This window comes from Aspergillus karnatakaensis (genome assembly GCF_047715665.1).
Source record: "Aspergillus karnatakaensis strain CBS 102800 unplaced genomic scaffold BJY04scaffold_75, whole genome shotgun sequence".
NCBI lineage: Eukaryota > Fungi > Ascomycota > Eurotiomycetes > Eurotiales > Aspergillaceae > Aspergillus > Aspergillus karnatakaensis.
In genome coordinates this window covers 133,620-154,652 of record NW_027395787.1, presented here as the reverse complement: position 1 = coordinate 154,652, position 21,033 = coordinate 133,620, and the positions used below count along the sequence as shown (strand labels likewise).

General features: G+C 51.9%; 10 protein-coding genes across 10 annotated transcripts; 8 read left to right on the top strand and 2 right to left on the bottom strand.

Moving 5' to 3' along the window:
• Positions 1–191: 191 nt before the first annotated feature.
• On the top strand, positions 192–758 carry BJY04DRAFT_223650 (uncharacterized protein; the record flags this gene model as incomplete). Its single annotated transcript, XM_073717756.1, has 1 exon — positions 192–758. The coding sequence occupies one exon, from the start codon at positions 192–194 to the stop codon at positions 756–758; it is 567 nt and encodes a 188-aa protein (XP_073565722.1).
• Positions 759–1,936: 1,178 nt separating this feature from the next.
• Positions 1,937–3,626, bottom strand: BJY04DRAFT_232145 (uncharacterized protein; the record flags this gene model as incomplete). Its single annotated transcript, XM_073719699.1, has 5 exons — positions 3,095–3,626; positions 2,987–3,043; positions 2,875–2,942; positions 2,474–2,826; positions 1,937–2,417 (listed from the first exon to the last, which is right to left on the bottom strand). Exons 1-5 carry the CDS (start codon positions 3,297–3,299, stop codon positions 1,937–1,939), a joined length of 1,164 nt encoding a protein of 387 aa, XP_073565721.1. The 5' UTR covers positions 3,300–3,626.
• A 24-nt stretch (positions 3,627–3,650) lies between these two features.
• Positions 3,651–5,706, top strand: BJY04DRAFT_151090 (uncharacterized protein). Its single transcript, XM_073708884.1, has 3 exons — positions 3,651–4,199; positions 4,270–4,998; positions 5,049–5,706. Exons 1-3 carry the CDS (start codon positions 3,978–3,980, stop codon positions 5,577–5,579), a joined length of 1,482 nt encoding a protein of 493 aa, XP_073565720.1. The 5' UTR covers positions 3,651–3,977; the 3' UTR covers positions 5,580–5,706.
• Positions 5,707–5,884: 178 nt separating this feature from the next.
• Positions 5,885–7,497, top strand: BJY04DRAFT_201017 (Gfo/Idh/MocA family protein). Its single transcript, XM_073713023.1, has 3 exons — positions 5,885–5,977; positions 6,034–6,864; positions 6,915–7,497. The coding sequence occupies exons 1-3, from the start codon at positions 5,933–5,935 to the stop codon at positions 7,158–7,160; spliced, it is 1,122 nt and encodes a 373-aa protein (XP_073565719.1). The 5' UTR covers positions 5,885–5,932; the 3' UTR covers positions 7,161–7,497.
• A 252-nt stretch (positions 7,498–7,749) lies between these two features.
• Positions 7,750–9,448, top strand: BJY04DRAFT_223646 (MFS transporter; the record flags this gene model as incomplete). Its single annotated transcript, XM_073717755.1, has 4 exons — positions 7,750–7,949; positions 8,002–8,985; positions 9,039–9,170; positions 9,241–9,448. The coding sequence occupies 4 exons, from the start codon at positions 7,750–7,752 to the stop codon at positions 9,446–9,448; spliced, it is 1,524 nt and encodes a 507-aa protein (XP_073565718.1).
• Positions 9,449–9,527: 79 nt separating this feature from the next.
• Positions 9,528–11,366, top strand: BJY04DRAFT_201014 (Zn(II)2Cys6 transcription factor). Its single transcript, XM_073713022.1, has one exon. It carries the CDS (start codon positions 9,587–9,589, stop codon positions 11,273–11,275), a length of 1,689 nt encoding a protein of 562 aa, XP_073565717.1. The 5' UTR covers positions 9,528–9,586; the 3' UTR covers positions 11,276–11,366.
• A 394-nt stretch (positions 11,367–11,760) lies between these two features.
• Positions 11,761–13,764, top strand: BJY04DRAFT_223644 (Glucanosyltransferase-domain-containing protein; the record flags this gene model as incomplete). The annotated part of the gene is made up of 5 exons (XM_073717754.1): positions 11,761–11,841; positions 11,898–11,935; positions 11,984–12,747; positions 12,815–13,360; positions 13,442–13,764. 5 exons carry the CDS (start codon positions 11,761–11,763, stop codon positions 13,762–13,764), a joined length of 1,752 nt encoding a protein of 583 aa, XP_073565716.1.
• Positions 13,765–13,966: 202 nt separating this feature from the next.
• Positions 13,967–15,985, bottom strand: BJY04DRAFT_201010 (uncharacterized protein). The gene is made up of 7 exons (XM_073713021.1): positions 15,785–15,985; positions 15,639–15,682; positions 15,561–15,586; positions 15,370–15,509; positions 15,029–15,321; positions 14,593–14,973; positions 13,967–14,536 (listed from the first exon to the last, which is right to left on the bottom strand). The coding sequence occupies exons 1-7, from the start codon at positions 15,816–15,818 to the stop codon at positions 14,195–14,197; spliced, it is 1,260 nt and encodes a 419-aa protein (XP_073565715.1). The 5' UTR covers positions 15,819–15,985; the 3' UTR covers positions 13,967–14,194.
• Positions 15,986–17,726: 1,741 nt separating this feature from the next.
• On the top strand, positions 17,727–19,486 carry BJY04DRAFT_201008 (uncharacterized protein). Its single transcript, XM_073713020.1, has 3 exons — positions 17,727–18,014; positions 18,071–18,743; positions 18,810–19,486. The coding sequence occupies exons 1-3, from the start codon at positions 17,771–17,773 to the stop codon at positions 19,474–19,476; spliced, it is 1,584 nt and encodes a 527-aa protein (XP_073565714.1). The 5' UTR covers positions 17,727–17,770; the 3' UTR covers positions 19,477–19,486.
• A 380-nt stretch (positions 19,487–19,866) lies between these two features.
• BJY04DRAFT_201007 (uncharacterized protein) lies at positions 19,867–20,800 on the top strand (the record flags this gene model as incomplete). Its single annotated transcript, XM_073713019.1, has 3 exons — positions 19,867–20,425; positions 20,490–20,567; positions 20,615–20,800. Exons 1-3 carry the CDS (start codon positions 20,190–20,192, stop codon positions 20,796–20,798), a joined length of 498 nt encoding a protein of 165 aa, XP_073565713.1. The 5' UTR covers positions 19,867–20,189.
• Positions 20,801–21,033: the final 233 nt, after the last annotated feature.

The window sequence follows — 21,033 nt, the reverse complement described above, 5'->3', positions numbered from 1 at the left end:
CCCATTCAGTAATTGGTTGGCTACCATTAGGCCATACCCAGTGATGCAAATGCATAGGTCCTGAATTGACAAATACCTCCCAGGCCCACAAAGCCGCCATCACAGCCGCGCAGCAAAGCGCCGTAAAACACATCTTCTACACCTCCCTTGCATTCGCGGGAGACTACAGCAACACCTCCGTCGCGCACGTTATGGGCGCCCACCTCGCCACGGAGAAATACTTAGCCAGCCTGATCGGTCCAGCCGCGCCGACGTACACGGTCCTCAGGGAGGGGCTGTACTCTGAGTCGTTCCCCATTTACACGAACTGGTTCGATCTGCGGGATCCCGGTGATGAGGTTGCGATTCCGCATGATGGGACTGGGAAAGGGGTTGCGTGGGTGAAGAGGGATGAGTTGGGGGAGGGATCTGCGCGGTTGGTTGCGCGGTATGCGGAGGGGGGTGACTTCGAATATGTGAATAGGATTGTGCTCTTTACGGGGTCGCGGTCGATTAGTTTGAAGGAGACGGTGGAGGTTCTGGGGAGGGTGGTTGGGAAGGAGGTTAGGATTCGCGAGGTGAGTGTGGATGAATATGCCGGGTTTGATCACCAGGGGAGACATACGTATCATGGGGTTGATTTGGCTAGGGAGTGGACGACGGCGTGGGAGGCGATTCGGTTGGGCGAGACGGATGTTGTGACGCCGACGCTGAGGGAGGTGTTGGGGAGGGAGCCTGAAGATTACGAGACGACGATCCGGGGTTTGCTCAAGCAGTGAGTGAGATTGGACAATTCATTATTGAGAAAACAAAGCCACAATGCATTGAAAAGTAAGAGCAATCAGTGATCGGTCAATCTTGCATTGTGCTGGTCTGAAGAATGGGACTGTATACCTACAGCTCTGGAAGGATTGAAATCCCTGCATATGTTTAGTTTAATTGGTAATTCTTAATTTCCGGCTCGACCTGGCTACAGCTCTGCTTTTGAGTCTACAGGGGTACCCTGAGCAGTAAAGTTCTGACCAGATCATCGGTCGAGATGGGCGAGGTTCTGGAATTGTCGGGGCAGAGTGCATACAGCAATGCCGGTTGGAATCTCAATAGAGGAGGCTGGTAGATTCACGCTTATGAGACTGTGTCTCTACGAGGCGAGCATTTGGTATTTCGCTCTGGTGAATCCATCTCTTCGCTTCCGTCCACGACACCAAGGTGTAGATTTGACAAACCTTCGAGACAGATAAGCACAGCAAGCCCTAAGTTGCAGTCTTTGGCGGGTAAAACTTCCAATCCAGTGGTTAGAGCTAAAGCTCGAACAAGATTAGCCTGATGCATGGAATAGGGGTGAGTGTGCTGCGCAGCGAGCTGGGACGTAATCTCCGCCTGTCGAATTCCGCTTCCTCGGAATCCTTCCCCTTTCCACTGCATTGGCCTCTGAGAAGGATCAAAACCAGCCGCACATGCCATGGCCTGGGACAATTGTGGGGAACAAGCGGGAGCGGCCCTATTTGTGAGTGTACAATTGCCGTTCAGGGGATAGGGCAAAATTCTCAAACGCAGCTAACAGCCGTTGCAGAGCGAGACCCCTTCAGGATTCTGCACGGCACGGAGGTATTAGCTAAGGTGATTCCTGCGGGTGCGAGTGTTGGAATCACAGCGAGGGTCCGCAACCTGCGATCGGTCTCCTGTACGGGGTAAGTCGAATAATCTTGACGATCGCGAAATTGCTTGGAAGCATACGCCTTATCCTGAATTGTGCATTTAAGTCTGCGGCCCTACATTGAATCACAAAAAGTGGCGCCACGGCGCGTCCAGACGATAAAACAAACTTCACTCTATTAGCATCGACATACGGAGTACCAGATCATAAGCATGAGCATGAGCATAAACAATGAATTATCTTCAAACCAACCCCCCTAGTTATGCCTAACATACTGGAGTCCATACACTACAAAAGAAATCACCGCAAAATCCCCTCCGCACTCCCCCGATCCCCCCCATCGCGATCCCCATCCCGCACATCACTCCGATCAACATCCACCTGAAACTCGCGGTAAACCTCAATATCCTTCTTCCCCATCACCACATGCCCCTTCCCACCCCCACCGTTAGCACCGCCTTCATCATTCCCATTCTGCACACTATGCAGCTGGTACGAATGCACGCCGCCACTCCCCTCCGGCCTGAACCGGTTCGAGCGCGAATCATACTCGTACCCGGCCTTCCGGGCTGACCGCGAGCGGGATCGAGAGGAGAAGAGCGAGAGTTTCGGGAGGTAGGTTGCGATGAGCCGCTTGAAGCGCATGGCGCACGCGCAGATGATGCCGAGGTTTACTTCGATGATGGTCCAGATTCCTAGGACGGCTTGGGTGTAGGTTGTGTCGGCGGTTGTGGGGAGGACGATTACGTAGGGGAGGCGGGCGATGGAGCAGACAATTACACTTCTCTTCGTTAGTAACTTCTTGTATTGGGTGATGGTCAGGGAGAGTGGGCATACCCAGATCCCAGAGCGAGGAGACAGCCCACGGTGATCTTCTGCTTGAAGGGGAGATGCAGGTTGTGGATTGTTGGGATGGGCAGTGCCAGCACTGCGAGGTCGGAGACGATGTTGAGGATTGCTTGTGAGAGGGCGACTTTCTCGAGACATTTGATTGTTCCGTCTTTGAGTGGGCTGCAGGGGCCGCCGGTGATGATGCAGAGGGTCAGTGTGTAGGCGATGATCATGAATGCGACGACGCCGACGGTGCAGCGGTAGATGAATGATGGGTTGATGCGGTAGAGGACGGAGAGGATGGCCATCTTGGTGATTGTCGGGCAGATCAGGTAGCTTAAGGTGTTCGGAAGGAGGGCCTGTTTTGTTAGGTTCATGGTGTCGTCGTAGAGCTGGGACAGACGCACCTTGTTCAACTCCATCAGGTCTGCTAGCGAGACATCCCACATGTGTTTTCCCCAGCCGTGTCCGAAGACTGTGCTGATTAGATATAGTTCTCTGCGAGTGTGAGGAACGTACGGTCAACCATGGTGACGAAATAGACGAGCGCAACGCCATAGGATATCGTGACGGTCACTACAATTGCATGTCAGTATCTGCCAACATCATACTCCCGAAATCGCATACCTAGATCAACCTCGATCTTCTGAATCAGCTTGAACGCCTGGAAGTACCGCAACCCCAGAAACAGCGACGCAAAGAAGTAAGTCACGCCAAAGGCGATCACCGACCCAACCTGCACCGAGTTCCAGGGCGCATTGAAATTCGGCACCTGGCCCTCAGGCGGCGCCATCCCAGGCGTCGTGGTAAGATCGATTCCCTCCAAGCTCATTGTCGCGACCAACACTCACACTGAGTCTCACAAAGCAATCAAAAGCAACAGCCGCACAATCAAGATAAATTAAACCCCCTCATCTTCAGCAGGAAAGCCACCCCTTTATGAACCACCCCATTGCCCACGGTTCGCTAACTCATTTCTGAAACCACCCTGCGAACTCCATTTCCAGGTGTCAGGGCCGTCAAAGTGGGCAAGGCTAGGTCCAAAATGACCCGTCAGGTCAAGACGCCCCTGTCAAAGGATTCCGCAACGGCTGGGTGGGAATGCTTGGGCCAGTATCCTTGCTCAGTTGCAGTGTTGTGGAGCAGAGCTAGCATGGAAGCAACCTCGCGTGCGGCCTGGGCTTGTCTAGCGGCGCCGTAGTTAGATTAATCTCTCCAACAGTCCAAGTTGCCAACTGACTCGTCCCCTCATCATGCCACAAGTACCGCCGGGGAAGCTAATTTGGGTCTCTGGACTTCGCGTCTTGGAGTTTAGACCGGATGGCTCGGGTCGAGACTCGGACAGGCTTGCTGGTTGAGCTCTGGTCAAGGGGAATAAATAGCTCTAACCTCCGCACGCTGTTGGAGAAGGTGTTGGCGGTTGACCTGTCTGTCTTGCATTCTCTGGTTCTCACAATCCGCTCGCAGCATCATATTCGCGACTCAGGTTGAGGACTCGTCAGGACTGAAAATGAGCTGGCTGTTTGGGCGCAAGCCCGCCGTGGAGACGGTCGCGACCGACCGCGTCCTCCCTCTGCATTTCTTCGAAAACAGTCTCCTTGTGCAGGGGAACAACATGGCTGTGTCGCTTGTTTTCGATGCAGTTCTTGACCCTGAGAAACTGCGGCAGTCGCTCGAGGGTCTGGTAAAGCGCGATGGGTGGCAGCGGTTAGGAGGGCGGTTGAGGAAGAACGTAAGTGTGCGAGACTGATCTGGTCTAGATCTCATGCAGCGACTGACGCCACAACTCTCAATACACACAGACCTCTGGAAAGATCGAATGGCACATCCCGACCGAATTCACCCCGTCCAGACCCGCCATCTCCTTCGCACACGTCGATCATGGCATCCCCGCCGCATCACATCCCGCCGCTTCCAAAATCCCCGTTCCTGACTCGCGACCCGCGATCGTCGGCGATCCAGACGCTCTGGAGGGTTTAGCTTGGGAACCGGGCTACAAACCGAATGGAATCAACGACTATCTCACCTCTAATATCCCGGTCCTCGGACTACGCGTGAATTCGTTTACGGATAAGACGGTCGTTGTACTGCAGTGGCAGCATGTTGCCTTTGATGCGCTGGGGATGCAGTATGTGGTTGAAGGATGGAGTGCCATGCTTTGGGGGAAGGAAGAGGAGATTCCGACTCCCTGTAAGGTTGATACAGATCCGTTTGATGTGTTAGCGACGGGGGCGCGAGCGCCAGAGGAACAACATGTTCTTTCCGATCGGAAGGTTGGCTGGGGAGGCATACTCAAGTGGGGACTCGGATACGGCGTCGACATGGTGCTCCGTGCAAAGGAGAATCGCATGGTCTGCATCCCAGAGTCGTTTTGGCGGACACAGCTCGACAAGGCATTGGAGGAGCTTCGCGCTGAAGCGATTGAGAAGGGGGAGGACCCGTCCACGGTTTTCCTGACGGAGAACGATGTCCTCACGGCGTGGATCCTGCGCTGTACAGTTGGCGAAATGCAGGCGAGTCCCGATCGGACGGTAATCTACCTTTCGCAAATCTGACCTACCAATTACTGACTCGCTTATAGGTCGCCGCATCAATCGCTATGTCCCTCCGGAAAGCCTTCGAAGGCGACCTCATCCCCCCCTCGTCGTCGTCGCCATACGTCGGCAACGCCTTCGGATGGGCCAACGTCCTCGTCAAAGCCGGCGACGTCACATCAAAACCATTAAGCTGGCTCGCGCGCCAAGTGCGACGCGCAATCAACGAGCAAGGCACACGCGCCCAGCACCAAGCATACTACGAGATGGTGCGAACGGGCGGGACGGGTCTACCGATTGTCATCTTCGGCGACGGCGGGATGGCACAGATTGGGTTCTCAAACTGGGCGAAAGCTGGTCTTTTCAACCTGGATTTTGGGCCTGCGCGCGTGGACCAGGAGGCGACGGGGCCGTGTCGGCCTTCGTATGTGCAGGAAAATCATGGGCCGGTTAAGCCGGCGGATGGGTTTTTCATTTTTGGGAAGGATCACCAGGGCAATTATTGGACTTCGGCGTGTAAGGTTAAGGGGCAGTGGGCGAAGTTTGAGGAAGAGTTGAAGAAATTGGAGACTGAGTAAATGGGTCAGCACTATGAAGATATATATAGATCGATGAAACCGTGTCACCCCGGTATCGGAATCAGTGAGGTAGAGTTCCAGCAGGGCTGAGAGCGAATATTGTTAGTTCCAATCATAGATACAGAGGAAGAGCACCCTTGCAAGATATTTCCAAAGTACCCTGTACTCTTGATGCACTCATCTAGATGTGTTGGCGAAGCTTCTGTGGACTGTCGGCGACTCGATCGGAGCAGCTACCGGAGGCTAAACTACATTGAGAGCTATGACGATGGTGGGGTTGTCTTTGCAATTCTTCATCTATCTCACTCACTTTCTACAGCCTACATCAAAATAAAAAGAGTAGAACTATAGCTATGTCTTCAGACCGTCAACTGCGCATCGGGATCATTGGTGCCGGGGTAAGCCCGAGCTTCAAGAACACCCCGCGTGAAGAACCAAGCTAACAAAACCACAGGAAGTCTTCCAAGTCTGCCACGGCCCCTGCCTGTTCAACCTCTCCCACCTCTTCAAAATCCAATCCATCTGCGACCTCTCCCCCAAGACTGTCGCCCACAATGCAACCAAATACTCTATCCCGCATGCGACCACAACCCCGCAAGAGGTCATCGACAACCCCGACGTCGACCTCATCTTTATCCTAACCTCCGACGAGAGCCACGCCCCGCTAGCCATCGCCTCCCTAAAAGCCGGGAAATCCGTCTTCATCGAGAAACCCGTCTCGCTCTCTCTCCCCTCCGTGCAGAGTATTATCGACGCGGAGAAGAACGCCCCGAACAACGCCCGCGTCTTCGTCGGGTACATGCGTCGCTACGCACCTAGCTACCTGCAAGCGTTCAAGCGGGAGGTTGCAACGATTCCGAAAATCCTGTACGCGCGCGTCCGCGATTTCAGCGGGCCGAATCTGCAGTTCGTTAGTCAGAGCGGCACATTCCCTGTTAAACATTCTGATTACCCTGCGTCGGCTGGTAAAGAGCGTGAGGAGCGGTTGGGGAAATTATTTGCTGAAGCTTTTCCCAATCAGGAAATCACAGAGGAGAAGAAGAAGTACTGCCGGTTCTTGGGTAGTTTAGGATCGCACGATATCTCGCTAATGCGGGAGACGCTGGGGTTCCCCGAGAGCGTTGTTGGTGTTTCTGCAAACGATCCGTTTTATAGTGCGATCTTCGCGTATAGGAATCAGGATGGCTCGGCTTACTCTGTTACCTATGAGAGTGGGATTGATGAGGTTCCGGTTTTCGATGCGCATATTACGGTTTATGGCGCGAAGAAACGGGTTACTATCAAGGTATGATGGACCCAACTTTTTGAATTGAGTAATGGCTGATACTTGTGTAGTATGATAGTCCGTATGTTAAAGGACTGCCGATTTATGTCGAGACGGAGGAGCTCAATGAGCAGGGCGAGATCCAGCGACGGACGATGCTCTCGTCGTATGAGGATGCTTACACGGCCGAGCTGCAGGAGCTTTATGATGTTGTTGTTAATGGTAAGGCCATCAAGACAACAGTTGAGGACGCGAAGAATGATTTGCAGATATATGATATGATGTACCAAAGTTGGAATGCAGGTATTCAGTCATAGAGTCTTACCTAGCACGTACAGGAGCTATTAGAATCCTATGACCGACTAGCTATTTATCAATCTCGATTACATGGACGATTACTAGCTGGTTCAGCGACCTTAACTAAAAGTCTAGCTTATTATACAACCCGAAGGTATTGCATCACGTATTATCTCCTTCCAACTCAATGCCGCCACAGCAACTCCAGATACTTCAACCCAAGCATGTTCTTCAACTTACCCACATCAACCGCACAGACGTCCCCGTGAATCTCTATGCCCAATAAGAACCATTTCCCCAATCTTAGGAACATCCCCTCGTAGTACATCCACAAACCTGGAATGCTGTAGTATAATGACTGCATAGATGTAGCTCCCGTTGAGCGAGAAACTGTCTAAGATGGTTATGATGTGCTGTCCGCTCTGCCCGCACTACCCATTCTAAACCGCGGTAAAGCATGGATACAAAGTCCGCAATATCCGCAACAAGGGAGGATTTCATAACTACAACCTCCCTTTTCAACTTCCACAGACCTCACGTCCTTGTCAAACACATAGTAATATTCAATACCTTTTTGCATCAGGCAATCAGCATCAAATTTCAAACAAGATGCCGACTAGCCCCAGCACAGCCGAGCATCCCAGCCACGGCACGGATATATCAACGCTCGAAAAAGGCATCAAAGACCAGAGTTTATCAATGGGCGGAGGAAAGGCCATCCCTCCCCCGTTACCTGACTCGAAAGAGTACATCGTCGAGTTCGATCCGGACGACCCGACACACCCTTTAAACTGGCCGGTTTCAGTCAAGTAAGTGGTTCCAAATGCACTTGTATTCCGACATAGTGCTCACTCAGTGCAGATTTTACATCTCCTCCATCGCCTGTATTGGAACCTACACGGCATCATTCACCAGTGCAATCTTTGCACCCGGCGTCGCAGGTGCAAGCAGCGCCTTCAGCGTCGGGACAGTGACAGGTACACTCGGTACAACACTCTACGTCTTGGGCTTCGCCTTCGGGCCATTAATCTGGGCACCTGCCTCCGAGCTGATCGGACGACGTTGGCCTCTCACAGTGGGAATGCTAGGGGGCGCCATCTTTACCATCGCATCGGCTGTGGCCAAAGATATCCAAACTCTTATCATCTGTCGGTTTTTCGCAGGCGTGTTCGGTGCAAGTCAGCTCTCTGTTGTACCAGGTGTGCTTTCGGATATATGGAACAACAAATACCGTGGCATTGCGATTGTGCTCTACTCGCTTTCGGTCTTTGGGGGGCCGTTTACTGCGCCGTTTGTTGGCGGGTTTATTGCAGAGAGCTCGCTGGGGTGGCGATGGACGCTGTATGTCCCTGCATTCCTGGCTTTCGTGAACGGGTTGTTCTTCCTGTTTTCTCTTAAAGAAACGTACGTCCCTGTCCTGCTGGTATCAAAAGCAGCTGCGCTACGCCGAGAAACGGGAAACTGGGGAATCCATGCAAAACACGACGAGTTGGAAGTCAACTTCTCGGATTTGATCAGGAAGTACTTTACTCGACCCCTGCAGATGCTGGTGACGGAACCGATCATTCTGCTCATCTCGCTGTACATGTCGTTTATTTATGGTATTATTTACGGTCTGCTGGCCGCATACCCTTACGTCTTTGAGACTATCTATGGTATGAGTCCTGGAATCGCCGGTCTAGCCTTCCTCGGCCTCCTGATCGGACAACTGTTCGCGTGCATCTTTATTCTATCTCAGGATGCCCGTTACGCGAAGAAGATCGAGAAAGGGATTGCGCTGGAGCCGGAATGGCGGTTGTTTCCGGTGACGTTCGGCGCTCCCATTTTCACTATTGGGATCTTCTGGTAAGTCCCATTTCTCCAAGTGCAAATCCCGGGCTGACATGGATCACTCTTAGGTTTGGCTGGACTGGCTTCACAGCATCGATACATTGGATGGCACCCATGGCCGCGGGGGTGCTGATCGGCTCGGGTGCCCTTTGCATTTTCCTGCCGTGCTTCAATTATCTTGTTGACGCGTATCTACCTCTGTGAGTCTCCGTCCACGATCGCATACATGCTCAATGAGACTTCTAGGACTAACATAGATCGCTATTTTAGAGCAGCCTCAGCAGTGGCCGCGAACATCATCATCCGATCCAGCGTCGCCGCCGGATTCCCGCTCTTCTCGAAGCAGATGTTTGCCAACCTCGGGGTGCAGTGGGCTGGGACGCTCCTGGGCTGTCTAGCAGCAACCATGATCCCAATTCCCTTTATTTTTCGGGCTTACGGACCGAGGCTACGCAGCAAGAGCAAGCTCCTCTCCTGAAAACATGGATGGTGGTAGGGCTGCGTTACGATGACGTCAAAGAGTGAGCCGCAGCATCCGCAGCTTCCGCAACACCCGACGGAAAACCCGCTCCTTCCGCTCTTCCCCCTCACTCAGTCACAACGACAAAAAATTCCCATGGCGAGCCAACTCAAGCGCAAACGCGCTCGCGTAGCCTGTGAGCCGTGTCGCGAGCGAAAAAGGAAATGCAACAGCGAGAATCCCTGCGATACATGCACCAGCTGGGGATACCACTGCTATTATGCCGCCACTCGCGTTTCCAAACGGGCGGCATCTGCGGAGTCGCCGGCTGCGGCTTTGACTGACAATAGCACTTCGGGGAATTCAGCACCTCTCCATGTTCTCCCTCGGCGTTCAAGCACTCAGCAGGGGGTCGCGCGCAGTCTGTTTGCGAACTCCGGCGCGGCATTTGTGCGGAAGATGGGCCTGAAGGTTGACCCGGCAAATGCGCCGCGGTGGAATGTCTTTGCGTGGAATGCTGGTGCAAGGCAGTTGTCTTCAGGGATGGTAAATACATCTGCCGTCGGTTTGTCGATTACGGATATTGTGGGCCACGGGGAGATGGTGCAGCTGGCCGAGGTCTATTTTGCCAAGGTGGACCCGTGCTACGGCTTCATGGATAAGAAAGCTTTCTTCGAGAGACTCAATACTCGATGGCAGGCTGGTGCTGCGAGCAGTATCCACGATAGTGTGATTGCTGGGGTTGGCGCGTTGGGGTTTCTGTTCTCCGAGCGGACTGCCAAAGTCGCAGAGCTGTTGCTTGTCGACTCTGCCAAGTTGATGCTTGAAAGCCAGGATGCATGTACTGCACCGTCGGTCGACCTGGTCACAGGGTGGATGCTGCGTGTCACGTATCTCCGGGCAACGGCGTCCCCGCATGCAACCTGGCTTGCGAGCTCTACCCTCCTGCACCTCATCGAGGCCGCAGGACTGCATCGAGAAGCAACTGAGGGGATGCAGCCGACTGGTTCGAAATGCGATCCAGATATCCGACGCCGTCTGCTAGGGGTGGCGCAGCACCACAACATATGGCCGTCATACGATCTCGGCCTGTCAAGGGTGAATATCAGATCCGACCTGCCTCTCCTCCCTATATCATCGCGCCCAGGAGACTACACAGCAGAGCTGATAGGACTACTCTCAGTCTCAGCAAGTCTCGACCCAGAAGAAACCCACGACGACAGCGAACTGCAGCACTCCCTCCTCCAAATCCTAGACAGAACCCACACCCAGCCCCCATCCATCCTCGCACAGACAAACCTTGTCCTCTGTATCCTCCGCCGACTGCAACTCCTGAATATCAACACCTCACCCGCCATCGCAGACCGCGTCCTCCAGTTAAACCAGCGAGCCCTGCACTCCGCCCGCACCCTCCTCGCAGACTGCTGCCCGTGGCATCACATCGCCAACGTCCCCTTCCATATCATAACCATCCTCCTCGAGATGGACACCTGCGCCTCCCTCGCCCAGCTCCCCGACGCAATGCAAACCCTCAAACAAGTCGCAACGACGTATCCAACCGCGACGATGCGTGAGGCTCATGCGACAGCTCGCTTGCTCGTATTCCTTTACCAGCAGCGACGACACCACGATGCGCGCTTGCTAGGTAGTGTTCTTGACGCCCATACGGAACAGGAATCGGGGGTGCAGGGACTGCCAGGGACCGCGAACTTTGAGGAGACGGCGTTGCTGGAGGGGTTGATGGCGGATATGCCCAGTTTGCAGGGGTTTGATTTTGATCACTTCTTGAATATGGATTTGCTGAGGGAGGGGTTGGGTCCGGGGGGTGATGGGGGTGCGCCGTGAGTTTCAAGATGGTTAGTATTCTGGAAATATACAATGGCTGGAAAATGAATGAAGAAAATTATTTTGGTATATCGATCACAGTAGTCAACATATTAGATCAAGAAGAGCGTGTATGGAGAAACAACCACCGCGATGATCCCGAGGAACATCTCCATTTTCGGAGAGAATACGGAAGAAGAAGAGCAATCGAGAGTTCGCAACAACATATCCATCGACATTTGAGTTTAAGGGCCACACGGCCTGGATCAGGGCCCAGGCGCTAACTCTTCACGCCACTGTGTCGGCGCATCGTCAGCCAGTGACATCGCATTGTGAGCATCCTTTAGACTCGATTTGATCAGACTTATGCAGGGTAATCCTGCAGGATTTGCTGTTTCGTCGCGACAAGGCTGAGGATTCGGAGAGGGAACACTGGACCCCTTCCCCAGATCTTCTTTCGTTTTCTCTCTTCTCCTCTACATCATGGATGAATGTGCAACAGGGAAATGCGGTGCTACACAGGGATCCTCGGCGGCTTGTCGATCCTGACAGCAGCGCTGGCTGCATCGGATCCTATTGTCATCAAGGTTTGTACCTCTCTGCTCGAGGCCGGACGGTGCCAGCGGCGGCTAATAGTGAACAGGGCTCAAAGTTCTTCCACTCGTCCAGCGGCACTCAATTGTAGGTTGCACCGCAAAAGCCTGAACCCTGCACTACTGACACTTCCAGCTATGTCAAAGGTATCTACTACACCGAGTCCTCCTGGGGTCGCTCCACAATCAGCGACATCGACCCCCTCACCACCTCCTTTGCCTGCGAACGCGACATCCCCATCTTCCGCGAACTAGGCATTAACACGATCGCACTGAGCAGTGTCGACGCCTCCGCAAGCCATGATCACTGCATGAACCTACTGAATGATGCGGGTATATATGTGATTGCACTCCTGAATGGAGTCAACACGGTGAAGGGTAACTTTTCGGGGGCCCCGTCGTGGGGCACCGAGGATTTCGCAGAGAAGAGCGTGATTGTCGATGCGCTAGCGAAATACGATAACGTCGTTGCGTTCGTGTATTACGAAGCGCTAAACACAACACATGACCCGTACTCGAAGGCGCTGTTGCGCGATTTGAAGTCCCACATGGTGAGTAAAAAGTATCGGCATATTCCGGTTGGGTATGGCATTCTTGCGCCAAATATCCCGGTGCCTGACTATTTGGATTACTTTCGGTGTGGAAGTGAGGAGGTCGTTGCGGATTTCTTTGCAATGAAGACTTATGGGTGGTGTGGTGCTTCGCAGGAGGATATGGGGTGGAATTGGCTGACGGAGGATTTTGCGGTGCATGAGGCGCCTGTTATTATGGGGGAGTATGGCTGTGCTTCCAGCCCGGATCGCTCGGAGCCTGCATTTGAGGTCGAGACGCTCTTTGGGAATAATATGTCGAGGGTTTGGTCTGGGGGGTTGTTGTATACTTATGCCGGAGCTCCAGCGGGTATGTTGATTTCGAGTCAGGGTTGTGCTTTATGAGGTCGGCAGAAGCTGGAGCTGACAGCCCCCAGGCCTAGTAAATGTTAGCAACGAAGCCGTCACGAAAGGACCGCTGTTCACCACCTACTCCAGCGCATTCGCTCAAGCCAGCCCGACGTCCGTCAATTCCGCTTCATATACCCCGACCAACACGGCGCTTCCTGACTGTCCTCCGACCGACCTGCTCGTCGCATCTCCGATTCTCCCTCCGGAGCCGGACGAGCAGTTTTGCGCCTGCACTCTGCGGCATAGTCTCTGCACCCCGGCCGGAAACCTAGATGACGAAGGGATTGATGCGCTGTTTACGGCCCTCTGCGATAGAAGCACAGAGCTATGTGGTATGCATACCTCAAACTCAACGACCGGTGTATACGGGGCTTACTCGATGTGCAATGCAACTGTCGAGGCGGCGGCGCTACTGAGCAACTATACGCAGCAGGAGCGAGGTGATCAGCCAGATGCCTGCACGCAGGTGTGGACAAGTGGCGTGATTGCTAATATCGACTATGCTCCGACTGGAACATGTACAACGATACCAATCCGGGAGAGAAATCAAGACGGCGATTCTGCTGGTGATGGTACGTATACTCAATCATGTCTCGCCCATTACGGTTGTTAAGGCTTGATACACAATCTGACCAATTTCTTCCTCGTTATAGATGACAATAACTCCGATACAAACAGCGGTCGCCGCCTCAGTGCGGGCGCTATAGCCGGTATCGTCGTCGGTGCAGTGGCCGCTATTACACTCGCGATCGTTGCGATCATCTTTCTCCGGCGACGAAGAAGGACCAGACATTCTTTAACTAAGCCTGAGCTCGTCGAGCCCGTGGAGCTTCCGCCAGGAAAACCCTATGATCGATCGGAGTTACCGTCTGGTGATAGTACTGCTGAGCTGGAGGGAGAGCGACCAGAGTTGGACTCTGAAGATAGTGAAAGGACGCCTGTGGAGCTTTCTGGCGAGGAAAGGCGGGTGATGTGAATGAATTGAAATGTAGACCTAGTACCTAGGAATGATAATGGGTGCACGCCTGCCAAATCAAGTGCGCCTCGGTGGCGCCTTCCTCTGGTTATACATACTATGAATTGAAAGGAACAATACGAGGCACCTTCCGTATTTCAAACCACCCTGGGTTGTTCCTTCCTTGTCTGCAATAGTACGGCTATGGAGGCAGGTACGCCGTGTCGCTCCTTCCGCCTCGTGAGGGGAGAGACATAGTCTAGGGCACTTCGTGGTTCTTGTTCATTGCGGCATGCTCTAGCTTGCAGGAACACCCCTGATCCATACTCTAATTACTCTTATATGCGTGAAGGGAACGACTCTAACGTGGTGCTGAGGTAAAGAAGCCCATAAATCCCACGTCGCAGTCCATACACCAACAATATACCAAGAAAAACCACCATAGACCAATCTATACAGTATCCTCCCTCCTCACATTCCTTCTCATCATCGTCGTAGCCGCCCTCACAAGCCCGCGAGGAGTCATCACGATGCCCAGATTTCGCTGCTCTTCAAGATCTCTGTCGCTCATGACTCCCTTGCCAACTCCCCGCGAAGAGAACTTCCGTTGCATCGACGCATAAGATGAATCGAACCGCTCCTGTATCAAGTTTCTTTTGTGCCATGCTGCCCATGTCCCCATCGTAGCTAGCGTCAGGGGAACGGCTACAGCCCAGTACAGCCAGAAACGTGAATGCGCCCACTCGCCTGGCGTGGGGGAGTCGAAGTCGAAGAAGTTGGTGCCGAAGACGCCCTAAATTGGTATCAATGAGTGAGGGAGAATATTCGGTACGTTAGGGTCAGACGTACAGAAACAAAAGTCCCAGGGAGATACACCATGCTAACAAATGCAATGGTCTTCATCATCGCGCTGTCGGACTGCAGGACGAGATTGAATCCTAGATTGATCTCGTTTGAGAGCCTCTGATTCAATGACTCCGACTTCGCCTTCAGCGCGACGGCATTCTTCTGCTGAAGTAGAAGTTCCTGGTGGGAGTTCAGCCAGTGTGCTATGCCGCTTTTGTCCCGTATAGCAGTCCCGTCTTCTTCGCGCCAGCGAACCTGCTCCTGGATCAGTCGGCTCAGGGTGTGTTCGGCGACGCCGATGATTTCGCTGTAGTGGAATGCGTGTCGGGCGATGTCGTGGAGCTCCGTGAAGAAGGATTTGTTGTTGATGTTGAAGCGGCGGTTCTTGGTATATAGTTAGTGAGGGGGGATGAGTGTGATAGGAGAGAGGAGTGTCCACCTTCTCATGATCTCGCACCAGATCTCGAACCGCCCAGAAGGCCTCGTCGTATTGTTCGAGTATGACGGCAGAAAATGCCGCATGCCACGCGAAGGGGTTGTGTTTTCGTGCTTCCGCTGGTGGGAGGATTTTTAGAAACTTATCCTGCTCTTGGTCTTCTAGGGGTAAGAAGTCGAAGATGTAGACTACTTGCCGGCCTGTTGCATGGTCCCAGGTGATGTGCAGGCTCGGCTGCTTCCATGTGTAGTCGTGGGCGCTGTTGACTCGTTTGAGCTTGAAGCAGCTCCATGATACTGACCGAGTCAGCGGTCGGAATGTTTAGAATTATAGAAGCAATATACCTTTTGGCGTGACTCTGTCATGGGTATAATCGTACTGGCAGTGACAGGTCCCGTTGAGGTCCTTGTCTAAGACGGACCAGAAGGACTGTAGGAACAAGTCTCGATAGTCGCGGACATCGGCAAACTTGGCCGTGCAGAAGCTATAGGTGCTGTTAGCAATGTCCATACATGGTCCTAAGTCAGAGACTGACATAGCGAAGTTAGTTGCTGGTTTGCCCTGGAATAAAATCAGCGTCTCGCCGGATCATGCACTGAAGTAGCGCGCTTACATCAGTGATGGCCAGTTCTGACCCACGGTGAACCCATCCTTCGTCTATGAGGTCTAGATTAGATTTGCGACTTTGGAAATAACACGAATACCCCTCGAGGAGTATGAAATAGATCTCACCCGTTTCTTCGACGATACGAATCGTACCCGACAGGTTTGGTGGTGCGTTGTCTCCCGCCATTGTGTGCTATATGAGATTGAGTTGACCACACGAACCTAAACATGCAGAAACACTGGGGCATTGTTGATATAATAGAAACATTCCCTTTTCATCTGATTGTCTCGCCGATCAGCTGTTGATGAGGTAGAGTCCCCATTGGGCCTGCTGTTACCGTGTAGGCGGCAATGAGTCCGCGATTTCAGGTCATGTCACTGAGGACCTAGTGGGCTCGACAGGGATATATGGCGTTGAAACCATGTAGCAGGCTGATTCTGCCTTGAGCACGCCTCGCACGGACATGCGTGGTCAGGCTATTGGAGAGAACGATCTCGGTGTGACAACCAGCCTTTCGTGTTGAGGGCTGTGCATAGATGGAGAGCAGGCTCTACTGTAATGCAAGCACTTTGCACAGCCACAACGCAGCGCGAGGCTGTCGAAATGTTCAAAAAGCTGTAATGAATGACTCGGCCGCCTTTATTCATGAAGCTTCAGAATGTCTGAATGGAGCACAGAGCTTGACATCGTCTCGCATATGTGCACCTAGCTGACCTTTAGACATATAGACCCACCGGAGCGGAATTTGCTTTTCGGGCCACTTCTCGTAATCCAAGTCTGATGTTAAGATGAAGACGCGAGGCTGAAGCAAGCTGAGCTGTTACACAATGGCACACCAGGAATTTCCATTTCATTGCCCCGCACCTTTCACTTCCCCTTCACTCGATGCTCCTCAACTTAACGTCGTTAATTTACAACAACATTGTCCAGGAAAGAATGGCAGACCCCGTTGCGACAGCGGCGAGCGTTGCTGGGCTTCTAGCTCTTGGCCTTGAGAGCTGCCGGCTGATTGTCAACTATTGTGACGATTGGCGTGGATTCGACAGTGACATCGATAATGTCAGACTCAAGGCTTCGGGGCTGCTCTCCACGCTTACTCTGATCGAATCACTCCTAGCCCAGAACAACGCAGTCCATCCATCGATAGCAGCGGACATTACGGCGAAAGTAAAGGACAACGAGGAATGGATAAAAAAGGTCGACAAAATTGTGACAAAGTTCCGAAGCACGACGCAAAATCCTGGATTTAGCGAGAAGGTACGCGCAGCGGGCAAAAAGATCGCATATCCATTTCGAAGGGAGGCGCTGCTGGAGACCATCAATGTGCTAGAAGGACTGCAAATGAATCTGCATACCGCATTATTGGCGTATGTTCTTTCCTCTTAACCCAGCCTGTTCTTCCAAGGACTAAATTGTGACAGACTACAACTTCAGCAATCGTCCATGATACAGACTATTCACTCGATTGGATCCTCAACTTTTGTGAAGCTTGAGGCATACGAGGCGAATTTCCAACGCTTGGTATAATTTGATTTCTAAATAGTGATTCCAGTGCTGATGTGAATAGGAGCTGGCGATTCGAAATCGTCCGGGGTCGCCACAGGAACCCCATTCTGCCGCTAATGCTACACACTCAACCACAGTGATACAGCCAGCTCGTGCTCGCTATAAACGATGCCTTTGCCTGGAGCTCCCTGGGTTAATTCGAGCCCATCGCCGAGTATGTCCGCTGTACAACCCACAAGCTAATGTCCGCACAGCAAGCTTCGGATTTTCTAGTCAGTGGCTAGGTATGTCTGTCAAGGTAAATCTGGCCTTCTATCGGGGGGCAAATATCTACACAATCAGCCCCACCCTTCAATATCACCCGGTCGTGGCAGATGACTCGCCTGCATTCAATATGCTGTCACGACTCTACGACAAGTGGGAGCTAGTAGAATCACTCTATGAACAGGCCATCCAGGACTTGCGCCAGCTGTTCAATGATGGTCATGCCAGCCCCTTTGATAGAACTGCTGATGGCTCAACATTACTGCATGTATGTCTGCACGCCAGGTATAATTGGGAAATGTTTATCCTAATTGGAGTAGGCCGTATGTCGTGAATGGTACCCTCGATCGAGGAACGCGCCGTTTATCATGCTCCGTCTTAGGCTCATAGAGTTTCTTGTACATGCTGGGTGCCCAGTAAATGAAACGAGTCGCTCTGGGTTCTATCGAATTAGAAGCCACGTTACCCCGTTGGGAGAGCTCATCGATTATGAAGCTGGGGCGGAGGCCTTTTCTCGTCTCCTGGATCTTGGGGCAGTAGTCAGAGATGAAGATTTGACAACATACTCCAAAATAAGCATACTCAAACAAATATACCCTCGACAACAAGAAGGTAACGGTATATCTGAAGAGACAAATTAACTTCGGCTTGCACTGATACAGACTTAGGATTCCTGTTATCTGATAGTGTTCAACTGACCTTCGAGAAGCGCGCAGACGGCACGAAGTATCTTTCAACAGCCGCCCAAGCCGCGTTCGCTAGGACAGACTGGACGGAGATTTCTCCGGGATACCAGCTATTCTTATTGTCATTGGGCTGGCCAGAGGGACTCGACGCTCTAGTGAGTTTCTTTGAGGACCTTTCAGGATCCGAAAAGCACGGGCTTTTAGTGCAGATCATAAAGAACGATCTGCTATACGCTGCCAGGACATTACTGGAGCACAACAGTCCAGTTAGCGTACAATGGCTTGCAATGTGCAAGTCAGACGCAATGATAGATCTAATCACGAATGCATTCATCGCCAGACGGCAGCGTCTTCAGCAGCTTGCCGAGTATTCTCTACCAACGCTGCTCCAGAATCAACTTGGTATGCGGACCGGGTACTTACCTGACACAAACGCCCTCACCATTTTCACTGAAGTCAAAGCACGTACCTTATCTGTCGATCTGTCTTTGGATCCTATGTCTAATCTTGGGGTCTACTATCATTCTACATTCCAAATCGATCAGATGGAGGTGTTATACCAAGCCGGTTTCCGTGACATCGATACACCCGATTACGATGGTTACCCCCCAGTCTTGATTTATGATCGTTGGCCGGACCGTCCTGGCACTACTGTCCTGCGGCATCTTATTAGCAGGGTTCTATGGTTCATGGGAAAAGGAGTGGATGTTAGGTATACCGACCCAGTCAGCCAACATAACTTCTATCATTTCATCGCGATAAATATAATGAGAGCAGTGGAACGGGAACTTACGCTTGAATTATTCGACCACCGACCAGTCATGACGCAGGATGTGTTGTCATCTCTCTCACATGATTACCGAAGCTTTGTGGAGCACACTCTAAGCCAAAGCTGCACGGACTTGTGCTCCTGTGCCTGCTCTAGTGCGGGTTGCACTCCCCTCATTGGTGCAATCAAATTCTCACTAGGCTTCTGGTGTATGCCTTTTACCGTGATGATTGTCATTTGGAAGGAGGTAATTGAGTTAATCCAGGAGGTGGCAGGATGCGGGAACGAAGTTCTTCGACTGTTCACATTCAATGACCTGTCTCTGACTCATACTTGCTGTCGTCCCACTGTTGGCGAGTACTACGAAATCGAGTTTACAATGTTTGACGAAGAAGATGCTGCTGAAATTCAAGACGAGGAGAGTGTTCTGATAGAAGAGTATGAGGTCTTGGTTCAAGACTTGCAAAAAGAGTACCAAAGGCTAAGGATCCCTCTGTGGGAATTTCTGCAGACTCACTGGTCCGACCAGGTGAGAAGGTATCTAGTCGACAATGATGAGACACTTACCTCGGGTCTACTGTGTGTACTTCTTGGGAAAAAGGTCTCGGAGTGCGACTAGCATCTGTGGCTATAGAGATGTGTACTTGGCAATCTGCATAACTAAGACAGTCGGTTTCTAGTAGCTTTTTTCTAGCAAGTATATGCTTTCCTACTAATTGGCTTGAGTGTTTAGACGGTGTAGCGACTGCAGTAGTTGATATTATGGCATGTGCCCATCTACAGATTTCTCGCCAGCACCTATTAACCGAACCATGATACCCGACCGCATCGACAATATTTCGGGATGGAATCACTAGATGAGAATAACCTTGAAGTCTATCCGAAACCTGACAGGCAGATAGGTACCTAACCTAAGACGGCAGATCGTTGCCTATTTACACGTGACTCTAACTTCTTACAAAGTACACAAATCTCTCCGGCCCCTTTATTCTTCATTCAGTATTTCCCAGTCACCATGACTTCTTCAGAGCGAGAACTCACTAATAACCTTCTGGATCTAGGTAAGGTTATCCTGTGGGTGAGCAAAAGGCTCTCCCTCAAATTCAGGAAACAGTACAGCCCTGGAAGCGATGGGGAGACATGGGAGCAACACGAAGTTTACGAAGCTACCCAGATAACAGCCGTGACTGTCAATAATGAGATAGAGAGAATCGAAAGACCCGTTATCCAGAAAATGAAAACGCAGCAGGGACCTCGTCCTGGATGATGCCCTTGAAGCATAACTAACATCGATAGGCTTCAATCCTGGAGTAGAAACCCCAACTCTTGGGAATGCAGCGAGGAATTCGGAGAGAGATCCACAACCTCGAAGTTGCTGCAAACTGCGGTAGTACACCCAACCTTATCTGTAATGGAATCCAGCAGCAAGAGGACGATGGTTTGTTTCCAGGTGGTTATGTTGCGTATATCGTCATGACCAAAGTGGCTGGAGAAAATCTGGAGAACTATGGAAACATGGAGAAGAGCGAGCAGCATCGGATACAGCTCGCTTTTCTGGATGCTTTATGGTACGTATTATGAGGTTCTTTAACCAGAAAAAAAATGATCTGACCGTTCGTTTCCGGTGGCCAGGGATTTCCAAGCGTGTCATCTCTATCACCACGACGCACGGCTCCAGAATGTGATCTGGGATCCTGACCTACAGAAATGGTGACCCTATCGCCACTAGTGGATGGTAACAAACTAACCTGTCGTAGTTACATCGTGGACCTTGAAGACCACGAGCTGGATTCCACGGAGAAACCAGAAGATGTTTGCCTCGACCCCTGGGAGCATCTTTGGTACTGGTGTCTCATCCCGAACGACGAGATACACGAGCCAACGATCTTCTATAGTAAAGAGGCCATGATACAATATTACCAGGAACAGCTGGGACACTAGGACCAGACGTATTTGTCGTGCGATAGGAATGCAACTGGACAATCCCGTATGAGCAGGAAAAGAAGAAGCCCGTCGAGATTCATCGCTACTCTATGGCGCATAGATGACATTTGCCCTGTGCCTTACTGGCTCGGCACTCATACTTCCAAACATCTTCATCCTTTCTTAGTGTCTTTGCCCTAGACCAAGTTAACCGGAACACATCGTCGCAGTCCAAGTGCTGGTTCCGACATAG